Below are 27,146 nucleotides of genomic sequence, written 5' to 3'. Positions count from 1 at the left end.
GCGGTCACTGAAACCCTCTCAGAGTCAGTGCGTAACGTCACTCTTGCTCAAAGTCACACAGAGCGCCTCAGTGCTGATGATTGTAGAGTCGTAAACTAAGCTGCAACAAATCTGAGCTGATTCTTGCAATCGAAACAGCGTCAGTGTTTCTATCACAAGCTGTAGATTTACGTGTGTGTGTGTGTGTGTGTGTGTGTGTGTGTGTGTGTGTGTGTGTGTGTGTGTGTGTGTGAAAGAACAACAGCAACAGTCATGCAGGGTATTGATCAGACCTCATGTGTTGACCTTATTCAAACATTACTCACAAAAAGCAACAAAGAGTTACATAACCAGTGAGGCTTCTGCCTTTTTTTTGTTGTTGTTTGTTTGTTGAATTTTTTTAAAAACATTTTTAGCCGTAAAACACACACACACACACACACACACACACAGATAGACACTCTGTGGTGGTGTGGCCTCTGTGTCCTGAAAGAATATCACGGGTCAAACGTTCAAAAAATACAAAGGCAGTCAGATGGACATCCGCCTTCACACAGCCGCCTTCACACAGCCGCCTTCACACAGCCGCCTTGTCAATCATTAATGAGAAGCAGCCCTTCAACCACATAATCAGTGTTGTCATCTCTGTGGCAAAGATGGATCTTCATGATGAGAGTTTATGGCTGCCATGACTTGTCATTAGTGTTACTCATTAGCCAATAATTACTCCGCGCTAAACGTAAAGGTGTAAGAGGAACCTGTCTGATTCATAACAGTTTCAAAATTTCATGTGCATGAATGATACTACTTAATTTTACAATGAAATATTTATCTCACAATTTGTTTTATAGCTTTAGATGGTGAGACTGTGTGTGCGCGTGTGTATGTGTGCCTTCACATGAATCACCACCTGCTATGAAAGTGGAGGTAAAAATAATCCTCACATTCACCTACTGCCCCGATATCACAAATGGAGCCCAGTGGCATCGCAGCGCTGCCCGGCATGTGGATTGTCAGCCATTGTGTTCCTGTCTGAATGTGTACAGTACAGAGGCATGTGTTTAAAGTTATGGTGGCGGTAAGCTATACAGCAGTCAGGTGGCCGCTATAACATTATACTCCCTCATACATATGCTCCTTTAGCTTCTGTGTGTATGTGTGTGTGTGTGTGTGTGTGTGTGTGTGGCTTCTTTGGACAATGTGGTTACAAGATACTTGTGCAAGGGAAGAGAACAGTGGAGCTTTACACAGCGTGTTTCTGTGTGTGCGTGCATGCGTGCGTGCATGCGTGCGTGCATGCATGGGTGCATGTGTGTATGTGTGTAACCTTAGACTGTGATTAAACATTTTCAAGCACAGATGATCCAACAGGTGCCCTGGCTCGCTGTCTCTTGTGCGTCCACTGTCTCTCTCTCTCTCTCTCTCTCTCTCTCTCTCTCTCTCTCTCTCTCTCTCTCCCTCTGTCAAGCTACCCTGTGACCCCACATGCACGCACACACACACACGCATACACACACACTCTGTCACAACTCCTTACTTGTCTCTTCATTCTTCTCCAGGACATTTTTAGCAACAAAGGTATCCACTCTCTTAAAGACAAATCCCACACCATCATCATGCTAATCCACATAAAAGCAAAAACATTTTGTAATTTTATGCTTTTTTTCTATTCATCTTGAGTGCAAAATATCCTCTTTCAAACTCATAGTCAGTTATGTTTTCTCTGTCACAGAAAAGTTCTACTGAACAAATCACATTGAGCTCTTGAGATGTCTTTTTAGAACTCCAGAAATATACATTATCCTTCAAATGTTGACGATTTTCTTAACCTTCGGTAGTTTATTGCTTACCTTTGCACCATTTCGCAGTTTTTCCCCTGGATTCACACTGAAATTTCAGTCATTTCAGACTTGTACAACCTGTCTGAGTGGAGCAATCTTAGCATCCTTGATATAAAAGCGTACAACTGCACATTGAATACTTAATCAGCCTCAGGATGTGTTCTATGGCTAGTTTTCAGTTCACTTTGCACGTTTTACATCATTTCCCAGCTTTATCGGCTGTTCTGATACAATTAGAACTCCGTGTGCGAATCCACAAGAAAAGCAATCGTCTCTTTTTACTTTTCTACACATTCTGTTATTCTTGGAAGTGTAGTTTTTCCACACCATTTAATCTCTAACAATCCCATTCTACTCGTCGACGTCTGTCAGAGTGAAAAACATTCAGTCAAATCAACTTGAGCATTGAGAGGCCAAGTCCAAACACGTCATCATGCATTAACCCTGAGGGCTCAGATAAGAAGGACCACCGCCATCCAATACTTTTGAATAAATTAAACCTTAATTTGCCCTTATATGTTGACTCCTCTTGTCATGTGACGAGGAACTAAAGTCTTACCGAGAACAAAGAAGTTGAAAGAGATGTGGAGAACAACGCGGCACTTGATTTCTTTAGTCAGCACTCTACCTGCTGCCTTCCATCATCAAAGAGAGAGAGAGCGCGAGATGTGAAATGAGAGTGTAAGAGAGAGGAATTAGTGAAAGAAAGGTGGGTGGAGGGGGGTGATGTTATGGATTAACTGTCCTTCATGCTGAAAATATACATCCCCAGGCGCTTGCCGCTGAATTATTAATTCAAATTTGTCAGAGAAAGAATGAGAGAAATCTATTGACGGGGAGACGGGCCCTTTAATGGTCTCATTAAAGGGCAGGCTTCCCACAACAGGCACCTTCTCTACTGCTGCAGGAGTTTTTGGGGTGGTGGTGGGAGGGCGGGGGGGTGTTGGTGTGGGGGGGGTGGGGGTACTTGACCCCCCAATGATTTTCTGTCACTTTATCATAAACAAGAAGGGTTGACATGCCCCTCCGCTCACCGCGCCCTCCCACCACCTCCAAACAAACCCTGTGTGTAATTAGCCAAGGGGTGCAAAAGTGCACTGAATGTAAACGAGGTTCTCACACGTGCATTGATCCAGACAGAGACAGCAGCAACATACATGCACTTTATATCACGGGCTGGCCTCTGCTGTTGCTGACAGGTACAAATTAAGTCTGAGGTTGAGCATACAAGTACTGCAGTACTGATGTGGATACTCAGGCGTTCTACTTTTTCTATTTGATTTCACTTTTTTTTGTATATACAGATGACACTGTGACTTTTGTTCATTAAATCTGTCAGTTAAGCGTTAATATCACTGACTGTGTATGGCTGCATGTCTGGGAGCCGTTTCACTAATGGTGGGGCTGGGGAGGTGGGGAGTGGGGAGTGGGGTGTGGGGGCAGCAAAGGGGGTTAACTTTCTGTGCGATCCAGACAATATTAAGAAGGTGAGAGAGCAGGGACCTGTGGGTGTGTCTGAGGTGAGGCATTTGCTTCCGCCTCCAGGACGGCTAAAGAAGGGGGCAAAAAGGCATGGAGGTGGGGATGGAGGGGTGGGACTAGAGGGACCACAAAGGGCTAAGCACTGACTTCATTGCTGATTCAAGTCTCTCAGTATCCCTCTGGCAAATGGATTTTCATAATGCTGAGACAATGCGTTTTTCTCTCTCTCTCTCTCTCTCTCTCTCTCTCTCTCTCTCTCTCTGTATTATTGTGATCCCAGCAAATTTGCTGCATGTCACAAATGAACAGCAACAACTGGGTCATGTGACTAAAAACACAGAGATGAAATATCAAATCTTTTTTATATCATCCAGTTAAAAATCCCTCATCAGCTGCCACCTCTGGCTCATCATTTCCAAACACGCGTCCTTAATTAGAGTTGATTCAGTTAGGAGTTTTTCTTTCATCATCAGTAAATGTTGTGGGCCAAATTTGATGACAAGTTCATGATAATACAAATTATGATAATACACACAATTATAAATGGCCTAATTATAAAATATTACACCATAAATCATCATTAATGCTCTTTTCAGTTGCCTTTGTGAGGAAAAAAAACATGTAGTTGGGGTTATTAATTATAACTATTATTGTTAATTATGATTTTTTTCATAACTTGATCAAGAGTGTTTTTGGCAATATTTAGCTTTAGTTTAGGCATATCAAGGGAATAAGTCCCCCCCCCCCCGTCTACAACACGTCCCATAAAAACTGCAGAGAGAGAGAGAAAAAAGCATCACACGTTACAACCAAATCAGTGAAAATCAGCAAAATATGTGAATCTGAAATGAGAAACTTAGTTAATGATTTTGATAATCACACGTAAAAATTATTTTTCTGACAACAGAGAAGCATACTGGCTTATTTTAAGAAAAAAAAGAGAGTGAGAGAAAGGCAGAGAGAGAGAGAGAGAGAGAGAGAGAGAGAGAGAGAGAGGCAGGTAAAGCATGTATCCTATGTCCAAAATTCCCTCTGATATTAACCTCCCTAGCAGAGCCCATCTGTTGAAGCCCTCCAAGTCCATAATAACACAGGAGCAACTGATACAGGATGTAAATTTGTTTTCCCCTTCACTTCAGGATAAATCCCCAGCACCTTCCAGCCAGCATAGGCAATGAGAGGAGCTTGCCCCCCCTCCACACACACACACCCCACCACTCTCTGCTCGGAGCACCGTTTCTCCTGTTTATTTTATCATACCTAAGGCACTTTCGCCTTGCTTCCTATCTTTTGACCTCTCTCCATCGCCCCGCCAAGCTCGCCGACTTATCCTTGGGCGACAGAACTGAACCAACCGCTACCTGTTTAGCTTAACAACAATAGCGATGTTGTTGGTGGAGGTTTAGATTTGACTTAATATATCCCCAACTGGACTGCACCTGCTTAATTCCATTTCATAGCCGCATGACATTTTGCCCCCCCGAGTGGCTAAAGGGAGGGTTTGATGATGGCAAATTGAGCCTTCATGCTTTATTCTGACACACTGACAAAAGCCCGTCCCCATTTGATGGCCAAGAACTGTGAGACGTTGTTTATTATTCATGGTTAGCGCGGAGGATAGTTGGCCTCTGGACATGGAGCTTCATGTTAGCTGGAGGGCATGTAGCCACGGTACGTTACTGTACAGAGAGGGTCGCCACTGAGAGGCCTTTCCTAAATGTAACCGTAAAATCGAACTTCCTCCCATCCTTTCAGCGTATCAAGTACAAATAAGATCATTCAAGGGTATTTCCAAGTCACTGTAAGTGTCTTATAGAAAAGGCAAAAGCCACAAGTGAAATGAAATAAGTTACATAAAAAAAGAAAGAATCTCCATCCTAAAGCCAAAAGTGATGGACCTTTAGATGTTTTATCAAAAGGAAAAAAAAACAAAGACAAACACGCTCTGATGTTTGTTAGCCTGGAAAAAACAAAACAAAACCCAACAGTTTGGCTGCTGTTGAACTTGTTCCTCAGAAATGATGATTGCAGACACAAAATGACTCACAATCCCAAAATCGATTTACAGCTCATGACTTAACCGTTGAGTGTCTTTGCACTGCGAGTGTTTTCTGGCTTGGCCCCAAACCTGTTTTTATTCCATTAAAGATCAAAATCGAGCTGGTGAGGGGTCAAACACTGCACACGCTCCCGAGCTAGCAAAGCTACAATACTTGGTATGCTGTTAGCCTTCAGTGTATTTAGTCTCAAACCCCCATTAAATGTTAAGAAGCATGTACCACTCCAGTTTTACCCCCGTTTTTTTTTTTTTTTTTTATATCACATAGAAGGAATTCCCCAAATGGGACTTGGAGGAAAACAACTGAGCCGAGATCTCCAGGGTGCAAGGAAACGTGTTTGCTGGCGAGCATAAATAGATGAGGACTGTAATACTCTAATGGGAAAGCAGAGGCTCCTGTAGAGGAAAAGAGAATACAGACTCCCATGCTGAGGGGAATAGCTCTGTGTGTGTGTGTGTGTGTGTGTGTGTGTGGGGGGGCTGTTTCACATGTTTATGAGGGCAAAAATGGGGGGTAAACATGGGATATTTCACTAGAAAGCACAGTAAATGAATGAGGCCAGTGCACCGTAACTCAGATAATAGGCTACTTAAGTGACAGCATCAGCCGCGCGGATGTTGCCCCACAGGCTTTACATGCTTTGATTGCACTCGCTGCTCTCTTTTTTAACACCCCACACACACACATTTTCCCAGTGAAAACTTTACGTTTATGTTGATCACCGTTGCTCCTAACTCGGTCTCTTTAACCCAGTGAGAATCAAAGGTCGGTGGGTTTCCTTCAGTCAACGCCCCCTGTCTCTGATTGGAGCTGAGCTGCGAGGCAGATGAATCAGGAATAAAGTAGCAGTGGTGACTTGATAACAATCCAGAAGGAGGGTGTGTGTGTGTGTGTGTGTGGGGGGGGGGCAATAAAGAGACCTGAACCTGGGTTCAACTCCTCTTTGAAGCACCGCTGCCACAGTAAAAGGTGCTCCAGCTTTGATAGCCTCATATAAAGGCCTGTGAAAGTCCTGCTGGAAGAAGAGGCGGACCCTCAGTTCCTGACGTTACAGGAAGTAACCTGTTTGTCTACCAGTTTACTGACAGCACTTGACTCAATAACCATTTATGACTCGGGAGTTTTATGTGTTGTTTTTGGACCCAGAAGGAAACGTTATGTTGTGAAAGGCAAAGTGAATTGGCAGCATGTGACCCAGAGGGTTTATTGATTGGGACAATAAAAGTGCAATAGTGAGAGAACATTGGGTTATTTTGTCATGTATAGGTGTTGCTTTAAGAGTCGGTGGCGTTGTTGGAGGAAGACGAGAGGCTGATGAGGAAACAGAGTGATGAAGAGTAAAGATGTGATGCAGGTTTATCTGGCAACTACACACCGATTACTCTTTGACTTTATTTCTTTATTAAATCAGGTGTTGCTCAATAATTTGCGCTGCTACTTTCATCACAACAAAGTCGTATCTGCACGAAAGAATGTGCTGCGTGTCTAAAAACATTGTGTGTTTTGTGTGTGTCTGTGTGTGTGTGTGCATATCCCTTGAGCAGGTTGATTGTAAGGGGCGGTGAAAGCGTAAATATACACACACACACACACACACACACACACACACACACACACACTTTCACAGCACCGAGCAGATCGAGTCTAATTAAAAGGCACAGCGGATATTTCAGGGGTTCTGTGGTAGAGAGAGAATGAATCTGTGTGTGCGTGAGTGTGTGTGTGTGTGTGTGCGTGTGTGCGTGTGCGTGTGCGTGTGTGTGTGTGTGTCTTTTCCATTAGGTCGCTGGCTTCAGCATGATCGCCCGTCAAATGAAACAATGTATTCCGCAGGACCTCGGGGTTTCCATTTGAGTATTCGGACGCGGCGCTGCAATGAACTGTGGCTGTTTTATGTGAAAAAAAAAAGTTGATAATTAGTCCCACAGTGACTGAACGATGAGATGGAGAAAGAGAGAGAGACAGAAAGAAAGAGAGAGAGAGGGAGGGAGGGAGGGAGGGGGTGGATAGCAGGCACTGAGAGGAGAAAGCACTTAGCACATTTAATACTTCAACCTGACACAGTCTGGAAATTGTTGATCAACTGTTGTTTTTCCTTTATTTAACTCTCTTCTTTCCATCCCTCTGCATGCTTTGAATAATTGAAAAAGCTGCAAAACTGACTGTTTTTTTCTTCTTTTTGACCCATTGATCTTCCAATTTGTCGTCAAGCCATTGTCATTTGTGCTTTCTGTTTTGTTTTTTTTTAAATTGCACTTATTTCTGATTTGCCCTCATTCATTATTTTTTCAAAAGAGGCTCTGGTGATAATTAGCAATTAAAATGTGGTCTTTTTGTCTCACTTTCCCCCTAATCAGCTTGACAGAGAGACATTGGGTACTAATTCTTTGTAGTACCCCCCCCCCCCCCCGCCTCTCTCTCCTCCACACACATACACACACACACACAAGCACACACACACACAAGCACATCCCTGGGAGAAATATAATGGCAACCCCTCACATTTTCTGCTGTAATCTTACTTCACCTTGTCATGTTGCTGCAAATTTAATCAAACTGTAGTCAAAAGAGGTTTTGACATCCATGAAATTTCTGTCAAGGGATTTAATCAAATAATACAAAGAAATCAAAAGTCAATTTGAAAGAATCAAGTTGAAATCTGACGGAAATAAAGGTTCGATCCGAGCAGAGTGGAGATGATGGGGCCGACATGAATAACATTAACACTCACGTATGTAAGGCCTGGCATTTATACCCTACCTTTAAATATCAGGAGACCCTTTGACCTTTTTTTGCTTAAATAAATTTAAGAATCCGGCCAAACACTCAGCCCCAGAAATGTGAAGGCTTCTGCATTTCCCCAACAACTTGTAATTCTCTATCTGACTCCAAGGGGAGGGACATCGGAGGGATGAAGCTCATCGATATTTCTGAATCCTGCACATCAGCGCAAAACTACAACTTTCTGAACAACTCTGGAACTTTTCTGTTGTGTCCTGATAAAAACCAGGCTTGTTTTATTTTTTTCTTGACCTGCGTGGGACGTCTACGCCTTCTAAGCTGTAAGCTCAGACGCCACTCGGTCAGCTTATGTAAGGGGTTATTTAATGCCAGTCGGTGGTGAGAGAGCCGGATCGGGAGTGTGTGATAGGGGGTCAGACAGCTGAGTGGCAGCAGGAAAAAGCACATCGTGTTTGTTTGGTGGCTGCTTTGTCACAAGCCACACCCCCTCCCCCTTTTCCTGTCCTCTTCTTGGCCTTATTTAGCCCCCCGTCGTGTCACCCAGAGGTCAGGGTGAGCATGCACACGATAAACACCAGCACACACATACACAAGAGCAGACAGACCCACCCCCCCCCCCACACACACACACACACATAGAAATAGTAATAGCATGGTAGAGTGCATCATAGATGGAAGTGCCTTGAAGGACCTGCTTCTCATTCTCTAGACCTCATTAGCTGCTGATTTATCTCCCCCCCTCCTTCCTCCTAATGCTCAGGGTGGGTGGGTGGATGTGTGTGTGTGTGTGTGTGTGTGTTTGTGTGTGTGTGTACTGGGATACTGTGCAAGAAAGAAATATTGTGTGTATTTCCATGGATTAGTGTCTGAGTATATGTGTGTGTCTGAGAGAAAGGCAGAGATTAAGTGTGAGAGATGGAAATGTTTGTGTGTGTGTGTGTGTGTGTGTGTGCGTGCGTGCGTGCGTGCGTGTAGAGGTGTCAGCCAGACACAGGGATTCTGTCATTCCACATTAGCCCAGTGTGAGCACACTCAACCTGCGGGGTCAAACAGATTAATAAAAGATCACACACACACACACACACACACACACACACACACACACACACACACACACACACGTACTATCTGATTAAATATTCTGCAGCCCTGCACTTCATAATCATGACAAGTACACAGAGCGCTGTGGTCCACCATTATCCATTTAGCACATTTTTTATCTTGTCTTGCAATAATCTGCTGGAACCCCTGGTGAGCTTATTATTGCCAAGGAAAAGTGCTTATAGCTGCGCAGAGAGGTAGGATTTTGAAAAGATGCAAAATGCAATTTGTACATGGAATTAATAGCAAAGAAGACTTCCCACACCTGCACCGGCTCCACTCCTGTCTCCGCTAATGCGTTGGGACACGTTGTTTTGTTGTGGTGGGTGAAGGCGTCAGGTTAAGGAGCTGCTCTGGCGCTAATATGGCTCTAACTCTGTCCTACATAATTCATGGCCTCCCGGGGAACGAATCTCTCAGGAGGACGATGCTTTTTCTTTTTTTTTTTTTTTGCCTTTACCTGATTTCTTGCTGTCTCAAGAGACATTTCAAATGGGGGAGAAAGAAAGGGGGGGGGGGGGATATTTCATCATATGGCTCACCTCTTTAAAGTAAGCCACAACTAAAGAATTCAACTTGTGAAACTACAAAGTGCTTCTTTTTGTCTTTGAAATGCGGGCTGCTTGCTTTACGGTGACAAGTATTAAACTGAATATCACGTGTGCGCTGAATATATTTCGCTGCAACATTATTTTTTTCTCTTTCTTCTCGCCGTAGATGTGAAGAACCTGGAGAACTTTCACCTGGTAGAAAGCGTGCAGGAGCAGGTTAACGCAGCACTGCTGGACTACGTCATGTGTAACTACCCGCAGCAAACGGACAAGTTCGGTCAGCTGCTCCTCCGACTGCCCGAGATACGAGCCATCAGCCTGCAGGCCGAAGAATACCTTTACTACAAACACCTGAACGGCGACGTTCCCTGCAACAACCTGCTCATTGAAATGCTACACGCTAAGAGAGCTTAGGTGGGGGACTGTGCTCGCTTCAAGGCAGCCACACGGACACCTTTTTTTTTGTTTTGCTGCAGCCCAAAAAAACCCCAACAAAAAAAACCCCTCCATCTAATGCTCCTCCACTTCCAGACTGTGTGACGATGTGGAGGGCAGCGACTCTTGTTTATATTCAGCCCATTTTGATGCTCAGTTCACCACTCAACGTAGATTTTGGGCAAACACACACGTTGAGAAACTGATGGTGTGCACACGCAAGCAGCATATGGATCCCTTTATTCAGAAAAAAGAAAAAAGAAATCTGAAAGAAGAGCCGCTTCCCCTCCAGCACACAGAAAAAGACAATATTTACAGTGGGAAAAAAAGAGGAACACTTGAAACAAGCAAGATGGGATTTAATCGTCTGTACAAGCCGAGACGACCGAGGCTGGCGGGCAAAGTAAGGACACGAGCGTTTGACACTTTCGACGTGGTGACACTGTTCCGTGCTGACAAACGGGGCTATCAGTCTTTCAGAGCAACATTGAGACGAGAACGGTGGCTGGGTCTTTAGTCAACGATCCTCCGGTGCACTTACTGACTGAAACTGGCTCTTTTCGCTGTTGTTGGTACTGTAAAGACGAGCCGTCCACCAGAGTCGTCTCAAACTCGCCACCGCGTCCGTTTTGTGAACTCACACGAGACGCCCGCCGAGGCACCTTGACTTGATCGAAAAGGGAGAACTGTTGTTTTAAAAAAAACAAAAACAGAAAGGAACATCCTTCAATGAACAAAGTGGTAATAGGCCAATAAAGCTGAAAAATACATCGTTTTTTTTGTTTTTGTTTCTCTTTTAATGGAAGTCATTTGCTCCTCACACTCACTTTGTGGTTCCCCTCCCTCCTGATTTCACCTCCCTGAATCATTTCAAACGATGTACCTCAGAAAGTCCAGTGTTAAATAAATTCACCTAATAATACCAACTGAAACAACTGTATTTATAGCCATTTTTCCTGCAAGAAAAAAGCTCACTGATTTAATCAAAACTGGAACAAAACAAAAGTGTGATTCTGGATAGGGATTAATCCTGCTTTTTGTCCAGAAAGACCAAAGCCTGCTGCGGAACAGAAGAAGGAAATTACAAAAAAAACCAACAAAAAAAAAACCTTTATAATCAGTATTATAAGAAAAAAAAAAAAAGATTTGTGATGTCACAGTTATGTGAGTCTTGCCTTATTTCATTACCATGCTAGCTAACCGTGCAGATGTGAATGAAAATATGTACAAATATATATATAAAGTATTAATGTTGTAAAAATTGAAAAAAAAAAGAATAATAATTCAACAGGTGTTTACATTCATGTGGTCATATGGGAGAGAACTGTGATGATGCATAAATTGCAAAGCAATGATTTCCTAAAAAAAAAAAAAAAAAAAAAGAAATCAAAGAAAAAGAAACGATCGCTCTGGTTTGCTTTTTTTTGTGTATGTACAGTGTTTACTTTTTATTTGTATTAAGCAGTACTTAAATTATGTCGTGAGACACTAAAATCAAAAAGGAATCACACTTAAAATATCAATTTCTATCTGTGTCTGCTGGCATTCAAACATTTGTTTCTTAAGTATTGCTGTATAAGGTTTCAGTTCCACTTTGTTTGTTTTTTTTTGTAGTTTTATTTTTCCATTATTATTTACAGTGCTTTTACCTTTTTGATGTACAGTATGTCACTGGTTATGCTTAAAAATGAAGATAATTTATTGCGTCTCTGGGTTTCCATCTTTGTGTTACATGACGTGAGGTGTCTGCGCCAAAATAAATTTGTTTACTGTAGCATGTTCTTGTTTTGTTTCCAGTAGTTCTGAGATGCAGGTCCAGAGCAAATATAACGGCGTTTCATAAAGAGGAAACACCTTCTTTTTTTCAGTCTTTTAAACGTTATCGCGCACCTGTACATTGAGGAGCGCTGAAGGTGTTGCAGATGTCTGGTATTTTGTCCAAAATGAACTGAATTGGCTCTATTTTTTTCTTCCTCTCTCTCCTTAAGTTTTCCAATCCTCATTTAGCTTCTTCAAGCGTACAGCAGCTGTTGCTGTTTCTTCAAAAGCGACCTGGTGTGTTGCAGTCTCTCAGTGGCATGTGTGATGCCCTAAACTTCAACCGATGATCCTGAAGCTCCACGTTTGACGTCCTCGTTAACCGTGGAGTGATCAGACAGCCTTTGATTAGCCACATTTTCCGTGTTCAGGTTCTGCGCCTGCCTTGGACTTGTCGTACAGGTGACGCCCCAGGTGAACCAGAGAGGTTAACTAGGGCTTGAACCAGGACTACGGGACCTTTGTGCGTCCACATGCTTGTGTACATTTCAGAAACACAAAACATCAAACTGCTATTTTTCCTTCCGCTTGTCTATGACCTTTGACCCGTCCTGACTGCCCCCTCATCACATTGCTACCTAGTTGGGGGGGGGGGGGGGGGGTCTCTCTGAGGCAGACTGACTTTTTTCCTCATCTTTCAATAAATAAATAATGATAATAAATCCAGATTCTCACTTCCTCAGCACATGAACACAGCCAGATCCATTTGCTTTTTTCTTTCATTTATTTTAAGAATGAATCACGAGGTTACACCATGGATCATGATCTAAAAACATAGCACGATAGAAAGACGTTAATTCCTGGTACAATGCAAATATAGAAACTTAGACGATCGTTTCCAGTAAGCAGGGGACAGTTAAACGAAATTTTTAAATTAAACTGTTTTTACCTGAAATATAGAAAGAAAATTAAGAGAACAGATTTACACAGTGAGACGTAGTTTGTATTTAACTCGATAACAAAAAAGAAAAAAGTATTTTCTGTATCTCCAGGTGCCTCCTCCAGTCCATGGACATCACATTGCTGTTATTGGTTTCATTCTCAGGTTTTTCTGCCACTCTGGCCTTAGTTCCACTGAAGAGTGACAGCAAATATGATATGTACAGTATCTCACAATCCAGGGTCACAGAGGTGGAGGCCCCTTTATGAAATCATACTTGTAGTCTTGGCACGGTACATTATATTGTTCACTAGAGGAGTAAGTACCAGAGCACATGCATGGTTAAAAAACAACAACCCCAAAACAACACAATATGCTTGATACAGAGTTAACAAAAGCAAAAAAACACACCAATGGGTAAGCTTGGAATTTAAATTAACATTACGTTTATATTTGAGGCATTTAGCCAACATCTGGATTGATCACATCTGAAACTGGACCAGACTGCAGTGCTCAGGGCCTGCAGACATTCCTGGGACACTACAGTGATCGCAGGGGATGTGAAGGAAAAGGAATTAAAAAAAAAAAAAAGGACACATTCCTCCCACTGAGTGTGGAAAAACAAAATCACTCACAATTTCAAACTACAATCTCCATCATAGCAGCGAGCTCAGTCTACGTAGACCAGGCCGTAGCTTTTCTGAGGCGCAGGGCTGCAGGAGAAACAGGAGGCAGTAAACTCCAGCTCCATGGGGGTGTGAGGACCAGCAGCAGCTGGCGAGGCCTCCAAGTCTGAGGGAGGGGGCTCCTGGATGGGAGAGGGATGAGTAAGCGTTAGAGGGGAGACTTGTTCTTTACACTGCAGTGACACAACAACGAGGGAACACTTGCCAATATACACTGTCCGATTTACAACATGCACCACACAACACAGCCTTCCCATTACGACACTTTCATACATTCCATCAAGTGTTATTACACCACCCAAAATTAACTTTTGGCTCGAGTCTGCGCGTGGGTCCTAAATAACCCGTTTTATGTCAATTGTCATGTTTACAATAAATCATTTTATGAATAACTGAATAAACCCCCAACTAAATTCCGTAGGGATCATGATAATGTTCGCTACAGACCGGTGCTTTCAGGATGAGATGGTGTGCCACTGTAACTGGCTGTGTGCGTGTCTAGTTGTTGTTGTTGTAGGAAACATTCCTGGCCTGGACGGCTCCGCCAACCGGCTCTTCTGTGAACGTGAGCTGATATCAGTTTGATCAGGAAGCCCAGGGTCGTTCACGTGCTCTAAACTGTGACTTGACTCGGCCCACAACCTTAAACAGAAGACATTTCCGAAAACCTCTGGACTTTAAACCCTGACATTCAGTTCATGTCATAAAACTTGACATGTGTGGAGTTGTGCTCCAAAATGAAGGTCAAGCTGGAGGACGGGCGTCTGACCCAGGAGAACCCATGCAGTAGAACTCCGGACATCAACAGGTTGACTGCTCACATTTTGTTCCATCTTTCTCAGGTACATGAATCTCTAATGGTGTCTGGATCAGAAGACAACAAATACAGGTTGCAGGTAAAATCTCTCGAGTCAGTGAAGAGCAGTAGAAAAAAAAAACTGCTGACACGGTTTCTTCATTCTGTTTGACTTCATTTTCAGGATTTAAAAATCAAAATCCATTGATGACAGCCAGCAGGATTCTGTTCAAATGTAATAAAACACTGAACCTTTAAACATCTATTTCCCAATGAAGCAAATTAAAGAGGAACGACGCAACTGCTGACAATGTACTCATGCAGCATTAAAGATGCTGGTCACAGCTGGGCGAGCAGCCAGCTCGATCCCCGGCACACAGCGTTACAATCCTCACTTGGAGCTTGGCTTGCAGTGCCTGGCCTCCTGTCTATAAATGTGTTAAACCTGCTTTCGCTCGCCCTGAATTTGTATAAATAATGTATATACATTTATCCACAGACTCTAACAAGTGCAGCCTCAGGTGAAAATACTCAGAAATGCATGCTATGCGCATCCCTGAAGGTGGACATCAGCTCCAAACCGACCAACTCAAAAGATAACCACACAGAAAGCAAGAAAAAAGACAACACAAATGAATAGCTTGCCAAAAGCAACATAAACACACGGCTCTCCTCCGCACACGCACGCACGCACGCACACGCACACACACACACAAACACACACACGCAACTGCTGTCAGTTTCTAAACAAGTTTTCCTTTCCGTCACACAAACAGCCTCTAGTTGTGTCTACCAGTGTTATGTGAAGCTTTTAAACTCTGGAACCACATCACTCGTGTTTACTGAGATGCGCTTGTATGTTTCCAAGCACTGTCAAAGAGAGAGAGACTGAGGGCAGGAGAGAGAAAAAACAAAAAGCAAAAGCTTTTGGAAGTGATCCAAGATTGCAAGAAAAGGTGCATCTGAATGCTGGAACAAACCAGTTTGGTATTCAGTCCAGTTTCAGCTGAGCCTGGAGGCTCAGGAGGTCTGAGCAGAACGCAAGCAGGCTAAACGAAAAGAACACCCACTGAGTGCCATGTGGTGGCAAAACTCGTCTTCTGTGGATTCATCACTTTTTCTCCTCAGTATTTAGTGGATCTACTCACTGCATCCAGTCACAAGGAAGTCCATCCATCATCCATCATCCATTTTCTACCTCTTATCCTGTTAAGAGTCCCGGGGGGGGGGGGGGGGGGGCTGGAGCCTATCCCAGCTGCCATCGGGCGAGAGGTGAGTTCACCCTGGACAGGTCGCCAGTCCATCACAGGACCAACACATAGAGACAGACAACCATTCACACTCACAGCCACACCTACGGTCAATTTAGAGTATCAATCAGCCTCGTCCCCTCTTGATGTCTTTGGACTGTGGGAGGAAGCTGGAGTACCAGAGAGAACCCACACAGACACAGTGAGAAAGAAAGGTCCCGTCCCCGAGCCGGGGCTCGAACCCGAAACCTTCTTGCGGTGAAATATGAATATTTCCTTGCAAGCATAAACAGTAGCATCAAAAACATCCACAACTGAGTGGCACTGAGTGATTTCTGATTTAAAACGCATCTTGTTGAATCCCATCACTGAACGAGTAGCAAATCCACCTCCGTGGCTGAGATGCTGGATGTTATTGTGTAAAATCCCTCCACAAAGAAAACTGAGACAAAGCTATAATTTGACACTGACATCATAGTCTGTAGTATGAATTCCTCATATTTTCTAAATGTTTTAAGTTCATTTTGCACAAAAACGTTACTTAAACAATACCTGTAATTCCAAAGTTCAATCTTAAAAAGAAAACCAAAACATCAAATTAAGATCTTCTTCCGACGAGACATCGAGTACATGTTCATGGTAGCCTAAAAATTATAACCATAAATAAAATGCAAAAAAAAAAACAGGGAAAATGTTCTTTAGAATTTGCTTCTGAATATTTTTCAGTGTTAAAACTGGCGGTTCGAAAATGAAGAGCGTTAAAAAAAAAAAAGAAGAAAAAGAAAGGGCACAACTCTTCAGAGAGGCAATTAGCCAACTTTCAAATCACTTACGCCAAACAGCAAATGGGGTAGCTACTGTTTGGCGGCCTGATGGACAAACTTTAAAAATGTAAAGATAAAATTAAGCAAGCATTGTTAAAGGGAACACTTGCCATTGTTATGCAAAAGAATCACTGTAGCATGCAAAACAAATACACTAAGGTTTGGAAATGGAATGGTTCGAAGGCCGCTGCTGTTTCATTTCAAAGCATGCATTATACATCATTGTGCATAAAGAGGAAGCCTACAGCATTATGATGTTTTTTTCCATGATGATTATCCTTTATAAGTAATTAAAAAGAGAGCGATAGAGAGAGAGAAAAAATACAACTTTTAAGCACCTGAACCTCGCTGCCAGCATTCCATTAATTGCCTGCACAATGGGGAGAGCCTTTGGAGATTTTTCAATTTCAAAAATGAGAAGCATGCATTCAGTCGTGCTCATGTTATACCGGCACTTAAATCCTACAGAGCTCCCATAAAAAAGGACTCAAGGTTGCATCCAATTGAAAGCCTCCAACTACAGCCACTTCAGAAATCCATTTAGCAAGCAGGGGGTTAGAACATCTAATTCAAACAGAGTTGCCCTGTTAAAACGGTTGCACCAATGTCTTTTAAAAAAAAACAACAAACAAACACACACACACTTTCTCCTCTGTTTGCTTGGCTTCATTGTAAGAAAAATGAACCTGGCACACAGAAAGACGGCAAGACACAAAGACAGAATCAAAGAATTAATCTTGCCAGACCTCAGCCAAGTGGCGAAGGTGAATGCTTGACTGTGCACAGAATCTTGACCTTTGCATCGACGGTGTCAAAAAGAGAGCTCTATGGGAACAACAAAGAAAGAGGTCTGTGGGAATAGCATGGTAACCTGAAAGTCACGACACGGTCCTTCAGCCGTAGAATTCTGAGTCAAGAGATCTCCTACATTGTTCCTATGAAAAAATTCAAAGAATAAATATGTCGGATTTTATGTCAAAGATTTTCCTTGAAGCAGAGACAATCGTAATTTTTTTGCTGAAGCGCTGAACACACACTTACATCATGTTAACTGAAGCTAAACGCAGGCCCATTTCAACACTGCTCTAGAGTTTAGTAGTCACACAATTGGAGCCTTCCTACACTCAACCTCTTTAGTTATCTCTATGTCTAGCTCTACTACTAACTAAGTCACATCAAAGGCATCTGTGAAATGGTGAAAGCAATCTAGCAACTAGCATGTTTCTACGACACACCTGACCGCGTCGATTTAAATCTAAAAAGTCTGAGGGGGACAGTGATGAGGCAAACAAAGACCTGGAAGACAGCTTTACTCATACTTGCTGCTTTCTTTTTGCTCAAATCTGTGTTTCTCATTACAGCTCAGAGGCACCAATGAGCAGAATTCCAACACTTGAAGCATGTATGTAGGGTGCAGCAGCACCCCAGAACGAGGTGTCACACCTCAACCTTACATTACCAGTGGCTCTCTTAAAGCAGTACAACACGCCAGGGACTGATGGAGGTTTTTAAACAGGTAATGGTGGCAGTTCAGGAGGAACTAGCCACTGACAAGCGGACAGGTGGCATCATCGCCTCAGTGAAACGAGTCCCTCTTCCAGCGCGGTCAGCTACCCACCACCCAGACACGCTGTCTGACACATTTCTAACTGGACACTCACGAGGGCCATTCCGAGCTAAACAAGCTTTGGAATTTTTGTTTGGCACTTTTGAGAATAAAAGCATTCAAATCAGCTCAAGTTTTTTTGTGTTATCGCAGATAAGCGACGTCATGAAGCGATCCATTTTAAAGACATAGTTTGCTACTCTGTAAAAAGAAAAAATGACAGAAGCTATTTGTCAACCGATGGCTGTCAGGCTGCCTACTTACGCTTGTAGTTAGTATTGCCTTCTATGTTAGAATTTTGTCCTTATTAAATCCTAGCACTCGTCAATATTTAAAGTTTGCTCTGAAAGTGCAGATCCATCTATGTTATGAGTTATTATTACCTGCTTCTGCCTGATCAGTGATCAGCGTGGGGGTAAGATTCTGCGGCATGGCAATCTCTCCCAGTAGCTATCCAGAAACTTCTGTGGTGCATGCACTCTTTTCTTTTTTTCCAGCCAGAGTTGCCATCTGCTGCTCTCATTACGAGGTTTGGCTGCGATAATTAATGTTATTGTTACGCTCCTCTGCCTCCCCACCCACCTTGCAGTGGCAGCGCAAGAGTCTCTGGGTGGTGCATTGGCTTAATTGTCTTTTTTTTTCCCCCACACCTGAGGAGGATAAAAGGGAAGCCTGAGGAAGCTTGTAGGAGTTCACCACACTTTTGCTACATCAGCTCTTCATGCTCCATGACAGTGTATCATCCCGTATTGGCTAATGGTAAGAAAATAAAACCCCATAATCTCAACTTTACTCATCCGTCCTGCTCACATTTAACAGCCCAGAGCCAGACTGAATGAGTGTTGGTTGAATTGCAGCTACTGTATAACAATTAAATACTCCTGTTTTTTTTTTTAATGACCACTGCTACTGGGGAAGAGGAACAAACCCTGAGCTACGTTTGGTCCTTGTGTTCTTTAGTTTTTCTGCAGCGAAGATACTTCAACGCTCAAGTACAATTTTTTCACACATCAAAGGATCGTCAGCTTTTGGTGGTAAACCAGACTGCCATATTTTGATGCCCAAATAATAACATGCTACATAAAATACATACAGGTTGGCAGGTATATGACGTACATATTCAACCAACTAACTGGACAGTTGATATCCTCAGATCTTGTCACATAACATCAGAACATTCTGAGTCCTGCAACACCAACGGCGACCTTGAGCCCTGGCCTACTGCAGCAGAGCAGGCGGAGGAATGAGCACAGATCACACACGCAGCTTTCACACTTCCGAAATCGACTTTGTTATCTATGTCCCTTTCTACCGGAATAAAAGTAAGCAAACACACAGGCAGTCTTGATTATGTCTTCTGCGCAAACACCTCTAACTGCTGAGTGGCACGTCTGATGCAAAGCAGGCAACAAATGATTTTTACTGGTGACTGATTGCTTTCAATGACAGTTCTGTGTAATTTCAACCCTCTGACAAGGTGATGCGCAGTGAAACAAAACAAAACAAACAACAAAAATAAATAAATAAAGAGACCTTAACATACTGGCCTTAATTGAAGTGACTCCATCTTTGCTCCTATATTAGAGCTTGTTTACAGTGCTAATATCTTTTTTTAACTGCAGAGTGCTACATAAATATTACAAAACACTTTTGCAATAAAAATATCAAATACTGTTTATCTTTTAGTATAAATTCCATACATAAGACAAAAACAAAAGATTCGACTTCAATTTTAGGCCTGCTCTGCATCTCTGAGAGAGTGTGTGTATTTGTAAAAGTGTCTCAATACACATCTGGATGGGTTGGTGAGATCAATACCAAAAGCCCTAAGATGACGGAATCAAGCCCAGAAAAACTCTCTTTTCATCTTTCCTCCCCTCTATACCTTCTTTCGTTCCTTCTCCGTTTCAGAGCCGACACAATTGCTGGCAGGCCTTCACATGCAAACAGCTGCTCGCAGACTGTCACTGTGATTATTTGGTCTGCTGTCCGTCTCCTGGGACAACAACTCTCTCTGTACGCTACTGAGGACTCTTTGGAGGGTCGGCCCTTTTCCAGAAGCAGTAATAAAACTGTAACAGAAGCTCCTGTAAATGAACATCACAGACTTAAGCAACACAATGAAAGACAAGAGTCTGGGCCCCTGAGGACATGTTTGGGTTCAGCATCTGTTTGGGACAGTTAGTGATTTAGAGAAGCCAGGAGTAAAGTGTGTCTGCCTCATGTCACCTGGACTACACTACTGGATTTGTCAGATGGTGCTGATTAAGACTCATGAACCAATCCCATATAAACTAGACCATCCCCCCTTCCAAGACCATAACCCAACCTGTGATAGTGACCTAAAGGTCTATTAACAGTGGGTGACCACCAGTACTGTGTTTCTGTCCCCCAACATCCAGTTTGTTTTACCACTGTGATCATTCTGTATCGCCAGGCATGGTTTGTCTTCATAGTCCTAGAAGAGTTGGAAGATGTGGGCCACTATCAAAAATCTCTTCAAACATTTTTTTTTTTAAATTTAAGCTTCAAAGGTCTTTCTAAGTCAAAGAAGCGGCACCATCCATGCCCACCATTTCACTACCAGCTGTGAAATATGTATGGTAACGCGACAGGAATGCTTTGTGTGTACAAATGTTGTTGGAATATAATCGAAGCATGGAGAGATAGATAAAAATAAAATAAAATTAAAAAACACACTTCATTCATTCCATTCTGTGCTGCCCAGACTTACGCTCAACTGGCCCGGGTATAGAATTTGAATATGAGAGACACATGAGAGGGAGTAAGAATCCCCAAAACAAAGCATATCATAGAAATCATAATGTCCACGAATCAATCTCCAGCAACAGATGCAAGATTGACAGGACGAGGGCGATTCCCAGGTAGAGCTCATGTTAACTGGCATTTGACAAGTGCTCTCCGTGGAACCCCACCAGAGCCTAACAGGGCATATCGAGCTCAAAGTTTAATGTGAGGTGAGTGATATAAGGTGAGGTGAGGCTGTTTGGAGCCAGAGGCTGAACACAAAGCGCAGGGCAGCGGCTGGATCAATACCAGCCACAGATGGATGAGGCTGGGGTGTAAGTGGCACAGAGATAACGGTTCTTGACAGACCTGGGCTGGTTACCCCAATACATACTTATCCCAGGGCGTCACGAGGGCATTTACAAAAAAGTGGACTAGTCTGATGTCATCATACTTTACAGTGGCATTTCAACTGTGAGATGCAAGTGCACCGTTTAGAATGCAAAAACCCCCACAGATATTACATGTAAAAGCAACAACAAAACTTCCACCAGTAAAATGTTGCATTTGTAAAACCCAGCATTGCTTTACAACTGATATTTTCTTCTTTTAAGGGGAGGACAGCCACACCCAATGTAGCCAAATCAGAAACAGCTGATATCCAATCACTGATAAAAATGTCAGTGTGAATTTGTAAAAACTCATAAATAATGGATGCTCCATGTAGGCAGGGGAGAATCTTCAATGAGCCCAGAGTGGCAAGCATGTGTTCTCATCTCCAATCCAAGGAGCTATCTTAATGACTACACCCGAAAACCTGAGGTTCTCCATCAGTGACACCAGCATCCGCCCCCACCAACCTTCCACCAGTTTCCCCCTAACCCCATCAACGGACCCCCCTCATCAAGCCTGTCCATGCTCCCCACCACCACATATCATACAGAGGGGAACTTGAGCTCTTAAATTAAACATTCACAGCAGCGGCTGCTGCCTGTTTTTGGCAAATCAGCAGAAAATGAAACAAACAGCATGCCTCAGGAAAATCCATGTATGTGCAATTGAGACTATTGAGGGGGGGGGGTATCTTGTGGGAGCTTGAAATGCAAATAATTGACCTAAGCGTGTATTTATTTAGTGGGTTCCTCCTTTTTGTGTTTTATGGATAAAATAGACGCTTTTGTAGCTATCCATTTTGGCACAGAAGGAGACATACAGGGATCATTTCTACAGACTGCACCAGCTACGATATGTATCAAGTTTTTTTTTTTTTTTTTTTAACCAAACTTTTTACCAAATCACAGTGGCGGAGGAGTAGAACAAATACCAAAAAGACACACCATCACATCTTGAAAGTGCTTGATAACAACATAGGAGCTGTTGAACCCGACCATCATACTTCTCAATGTCCTTGACCACAAAATTTCATAAGCCCTCACAGATATGCAGCATTGTCTGCCTTTTCTCCCTTTGTGATTCAGTTTTCATTACATCCCCATCAAGGACCAGGGATCTTACCATGCCTTGTGCCTAAATTTGAGTTTCTGTGGAAATTCTGTATCATAGCAACCAAAGCGTCTCAGCTGGAAAAACACAGCTCTGAAATGCTCCTAGCTGAGCTTTTTTCAGAGCAGCGCCTGGCATTTTCAGCTGAACAAAAAGGCTTTGGTGGATGTAGGCCCTGAATCTCTGAGTCTCTTACTGTGAGAATATTGCAACGCCTGAGAAGCAGCGCAGGAGAGGGGATTATGTTAAATGTAATGCTGCTGGGGTCCATCACATCCTGCATTATCAGGACTGGAGTCACCTTTTGGGACAAATGACTGAACGAATGAGGGAACAACTACGATCTCCCCCTCCCTGACCTGCATTCAGACATAAACAGGAAATTGTCTGCAGGAAGGAAGTCATATTTTTTACAGCTGTTCCCTGGATGAGGACAGCATTGTAGAAGAGTTGTATTTTCAACAATTTGATGAGATGTATTCTAAATGTCTAATAGATGTAGTGAGCCACTCAGTGTCACACAAAATCTAAAAGCATGACAATTTAAGGACATGAGGCATTATGCTTGTGTTCAGAGTGAAAACTGGTCATTTTTGTTTCCTGTCACCATTAATAAGGCCTCTTCCTGCTACAAGCACAGATAAACCTTTTTGTCTCTTTGTTTTTGTTCTTGGATGAAGATCAAAGTGCCCGATCCAGACTCGGGGCATGTGATCTGTCAGACTGAGAGGATTTATATGACACTTGCTTCCTACAATACTCATTGCAAGTGACGGCTCTCGGAGTTTCTAGGTAGCGCTGTCTAATCAACTTCTTCAAACATCCTCCAATGATTTCATTCAAAAAAGGGATACAACACATTTCTATAGTAACATATTTTTGTATTCTAACATGAACATATAAAATTTCTTTTTTTTGGTGTGGGGGGACAAAACCAATTATTTTCTTAATTTTCATTTTTTTTTAGGTCCCTTAAATCTTGGGGTGGGGGAGTGGGGTCGGATGGGTTGCATTGTAATGAATGTTCTGCTCCCCAAGGGAAGACATTTAGACAGTATAAGAGAATTCACAACAAGGAGGTCAAAACAGGATAGGTAAACGGAAAGTTCAATTGGGTGTAATGGTCCTTTATATAGAAACATGGCCGTCAAGTGCTTAAGTGTAGACGTACAGTAGTAAACACCAGCAAAAACAAGGTGCTTGTGAAGACAGACAAATATATCGGACATGAAGCATAAATCAGACCCCGCTGAGGCAGAGCAGCGATTTCACATGCTTATGTAAAACTAGCAATTATTAATTAATAAAAACTGAAAATGCCTTTGAAATAATGTTTTAAGATGTCTCAACCATAAAGAGGCTTTTGGTCAAAAACACGCGTGAGGTCGAGGCTGGGTTGTGGTGTTACTTGCTGTTTCTTCATTTATGCAATTTACATTCTCAAAGAAGAAGTTGCTTATAGTCTGCCAGCATATTTTCTCTGATGCTAATAAATTTGTACTAACTAGTAAACATTAATGGGAGACAATGCTCTACATACATGCCAATAATCAGCTTTTCAAGATCAATTTGAGAGTGCTTAGTTAAATGCACACACAAACATTTGTCTTGACCCCCCCATCAACAACCATCAAACTACCTTATCCCGTACTGCACCTTAATTTTTTCACTGCACTTTTGAAAATTTCCTTTTTGGACCTTCCACTTTTATAAATTTACATCTTGTACATTTCTATCTTTCTATTTTACTCTTCTTACATTGTTATTGTTATTTATTGTATCTCTTTTTTGTATCTGTAATTGTGGTGCACGGTGGCTCTGGGAGAGCACTTTTTTTTTTTTTTTTTACCGATTGTCACTGTACCCCCCAGTACAGTGACAATAAAGTTGATTCTGATTCTGCGGATTGGCTTACAAAGTCTCCAATCTGTAATTGGCTAAAACTGTGACATAGAGCCAATTCTTGTGGCTGTTTTCTCCATAGCTTCAGATTGAGGGGACATGTATACAAAAACACATGATTTCACTCATCAGTGTGACACCTTGGAGATGTACCTGCAGGAACATGTACATTTTAATGTGAACCTTCGTCGTTGTCTCTATCTGTCGGCTGAATGGGTGGTTAAACTGGGCAAAGAGTAGGAGGTAGAGGATGGTGGGAGAGGCAGCCCAGAGCCCTAGAGGAAGTGATTTAATGTCCAAAAAGACGCGCTTGTTTTCGCTCCGTCTCTTTCCTGTTGTGTTCTGATAGGGACTTCCTCTCCCAAATGGGGGTGGACACGGGTGTCATCTGTCCATCCATCCCACCCACCTCCACCTCACGGAAATATTATTCTTCTCTCATACATCCCTCAGAGAAACATCAAACTTTTTTAAGCAATGTGCGTAAGGGCACGTTGACACTTGTCAAACGCTCAATACTGACAATTAGGAGACACTTTAATTAAAAAACAACAACAAAAGAACAAGGACTTGTCACAAACTAAAATCTAAAATGGCTGCATATTCCTGAGTTACACAAACAGTCACGGGGAGAGCGGCAAAAAAGAAGAGGACATTTGTGTGCTGGGATCTCAATACAGTGTGCGTGTGTGTGTTTCTTAAACAAATGGGCAATAACCTGCCGGTGTACTATGTGTCATCCGGGGGGAGCCAAAGGCCTCATTCTCCATCCATGGTATGACCAGGATGATCTCTTCCTGCCTGCCTCAGTATCTCTGTGACCAACTCCCTTCCGATCCACCAAAACACACTCAGACACTTACACGATTATGGGCGTATACACACACTGACACACATGCACAAATCCATATTTCCACCATTTTAGAGGATATTACACTGACTTACAGTACACTGGGGATTTTCCCTCACCCTATACTTCCTAACCCTAACCCAAATCTGAACCCTGTGCCAGATCTCTCGTCTATCTCCCTTTCTGGGTAAATAAAAATATCATATCATCTAGTAAAGCCAAAAAGAAAAAGGGGGTTTTATTTGGTCAGAAAAAAATTTCACATTAATTTAAAATGACATGGAAACGTTCTTGTTCAAAAAAACTAAAATGCGTTAATGCACTGCCGTGTGGGTGGGTGTGTATATCCAGGTCCTGTGGTGTTTCCAGAAGTGGCCGATGCAACTCGAGCAACAGTTATCTGCTTTCTTCTCTGTTGAGTGATTTAATGTTGATGACCAACAACACACAATGACCCACCTTCCAACCTCCCCTCTTAACTCATTCAACCCATCTACTCCACTTACACAGTCAGAAACACACACACACACACACACACACACACACACACACACACACACACACACACACACCAGCGTTCACCTACAGATGGAGGAAATAAGCCCCGCTCTGCCTGTGTCTGCGAGGATGTGAGGTGCAGTGATGGCACATTAACGATAGGACCTGTGACAGCAGTATGCATCGGCCTCACTGAACAAAGCGAAGCTCTTTTTTAATTCAATGCGGATTGTTTAAGTGAAACAATGGCTCTCTGCCCCACTGAGAGTTAGGAGAGGGTGAGAAAGGTGAATTTGTCAGTGGTAGTCGGCTGATGTTTTTGTGTTTTAGGCAGTGGATGATCCCATGGGTGCAATGGGGTCGTGGATCAGAAATATCACTGTGGTGCAGAAACATCCGCTGTTTTTCAGGTAAGTAACAAAAAGGCAGAGAAGGCCGGAAGGGAAATACTGCCAGTCATTCTCACATGGATATGAAGACTATTAGTAGGTAATGTGAGTCGTACATTTTATTTTACTTTTGAGACATCATGATCCACAACATATAGAAATGAATAAGCAAACAGTGAGGAGCGACACACCGAACTGCTATTGTCCTCTTTACCAGTAGTCTTCCAAAAATAACTTAAAAATAAAACTAGACAGCGATAGAACAGTGTGGAGTATCAGCTGGATGAATCCGTTTTCTATATTACAAGGTATTTCAAGATTTTCTTGTTAAATGTAACAATTCAAGTCTTCACAATCTCAAATTTCCACATCCAACATGCTTACCTTGAAGTTTCAAACAACCGTTTTCAATTGACAAACTCAGGAGCCAGACGATGGGCAGGATTCTTACAAAACCTGTGCCAAACTGACGTCCTGCACAAAGGGTCATAGCCTTGTGACCATACTATGAACAAAACATTAATAAGTAAAGATCCTACATACCAAAAGACATTCATATAGAGGAAAATGCAATTAAATGTGATTAAAAGTATACTTTTTTGTGTCTACTTTTTAATATTAACATTATGAGGTTTGGGCTCCACTTTGGGCAGCCCTGCTTTAAAGTAAGAAATTATATCACTGTGCTTTGATGTTAAATTGCATCCTCGATGTGTAGAATGGGTGCAGCTTGGCAGGTATGGAATTCTAATTTTCTTAAATATACGTCATTCACAAAAAAAATGCATTCAAAAATAAATGGCTGTTGGGGCTCACATGTACATTACACTGCAGCATTTGCATTCCTCACAGTCCATTTGGTCTATGCTAATGGAGTTTAGTCATGCAGAGCAGCAGGTCTTAATGAAAAACCTTTGGCTAGTGATCAGTGCTATTGATCAGGCTGAGCCACAGATTTAAGCAGGGCTAATTGATCAATCACCACTGGTTGCTTTGGATTAATGGAACATGACTGGTGCTTCCCCTAAGACATACTCACTCCTGAATAGAGAGCGGGAGAGTGTGTGTGTTCGTGTGTGAGATGCAAACATTTAAATAGTGGATAATATGTTTACTTGCATTAGTGTGCTTCAATGCAGGGCTGGAAAGAGAGCCTCAAATGAATGGAACATTACTCATGCTGAAAACTACTCAAGCTCACGGAC

At 42.6% G+C, this 27,146-nt stretch overlaps 2 protein-coding genes across 3 annotated transcripts in view; one reads left to right on the top strand and one right to left on the bottom strand.

The window, feature by feature from the left end:
• Positions 1-12,559, top strand: part of nr5a2 (nuclear receptor subfamily 5, group A, member 2) — a 67,512-nt gene extending 54,953 nt beyond the window's left edge. For both annotated transcript variants that reach the window (XM_086223401.1, XM_086223402.1), the window contains exon 7: positions 9,923-12,559. In XM_086223401.1, coding sequence (XP_086079527.1) covers positions 9,923-10,170 — 248 coding nt within the window. In that variant the 3' untranslated portion in view covers positions 10,171-12,559. The remainder of the gene's footprint in view (positions 1-9,922) is intronic.
• Positions 12,560-12,771: 212 nt separating this feature from the next.
• The window catches only part of LOC147249692 (adhesion G protein-coupled receptor D2), an 89,778-nt gene continuing 75,403 nt past the window's right edge, over positions 12,772-27,146 (bottom strand). Inside the window, exon 25 of the mRNA XM_086224926.1 lies at positions 12,772-13,697. Within this exon, the coding sequence (XP_086081052.1) occupies positions 13,560-13,697 (138 nt within the window). The 3' untranslated portion in view covers positions 12,772-13,559. The remainder of the gene's footprint in view (positions 13,698-27,146) is intronic.

This window comes from Aulostomus chinensis, chromosome 14 (genome assembly GCF_037954235.1).
Source record: "Aulostomus chinensis isolate RoL2024-O1b breed Wild chromosome 14, RoL_Achi_v1.0, whole genome shotgun sequence".
NCBI classification, from domain to species: domain Eukaryota; kingdom Metazoa; phylum Chordata; class Actinopteri; order Syngnathiformes; family Aulostomidae; genus Aulostomus; species Aulostomus chinensis.
The sequence above is the reverse complement of the archived record's forward strand: the minus strand, read 5'-3'. Positions and strand labels throughout refer to the sequence as shown.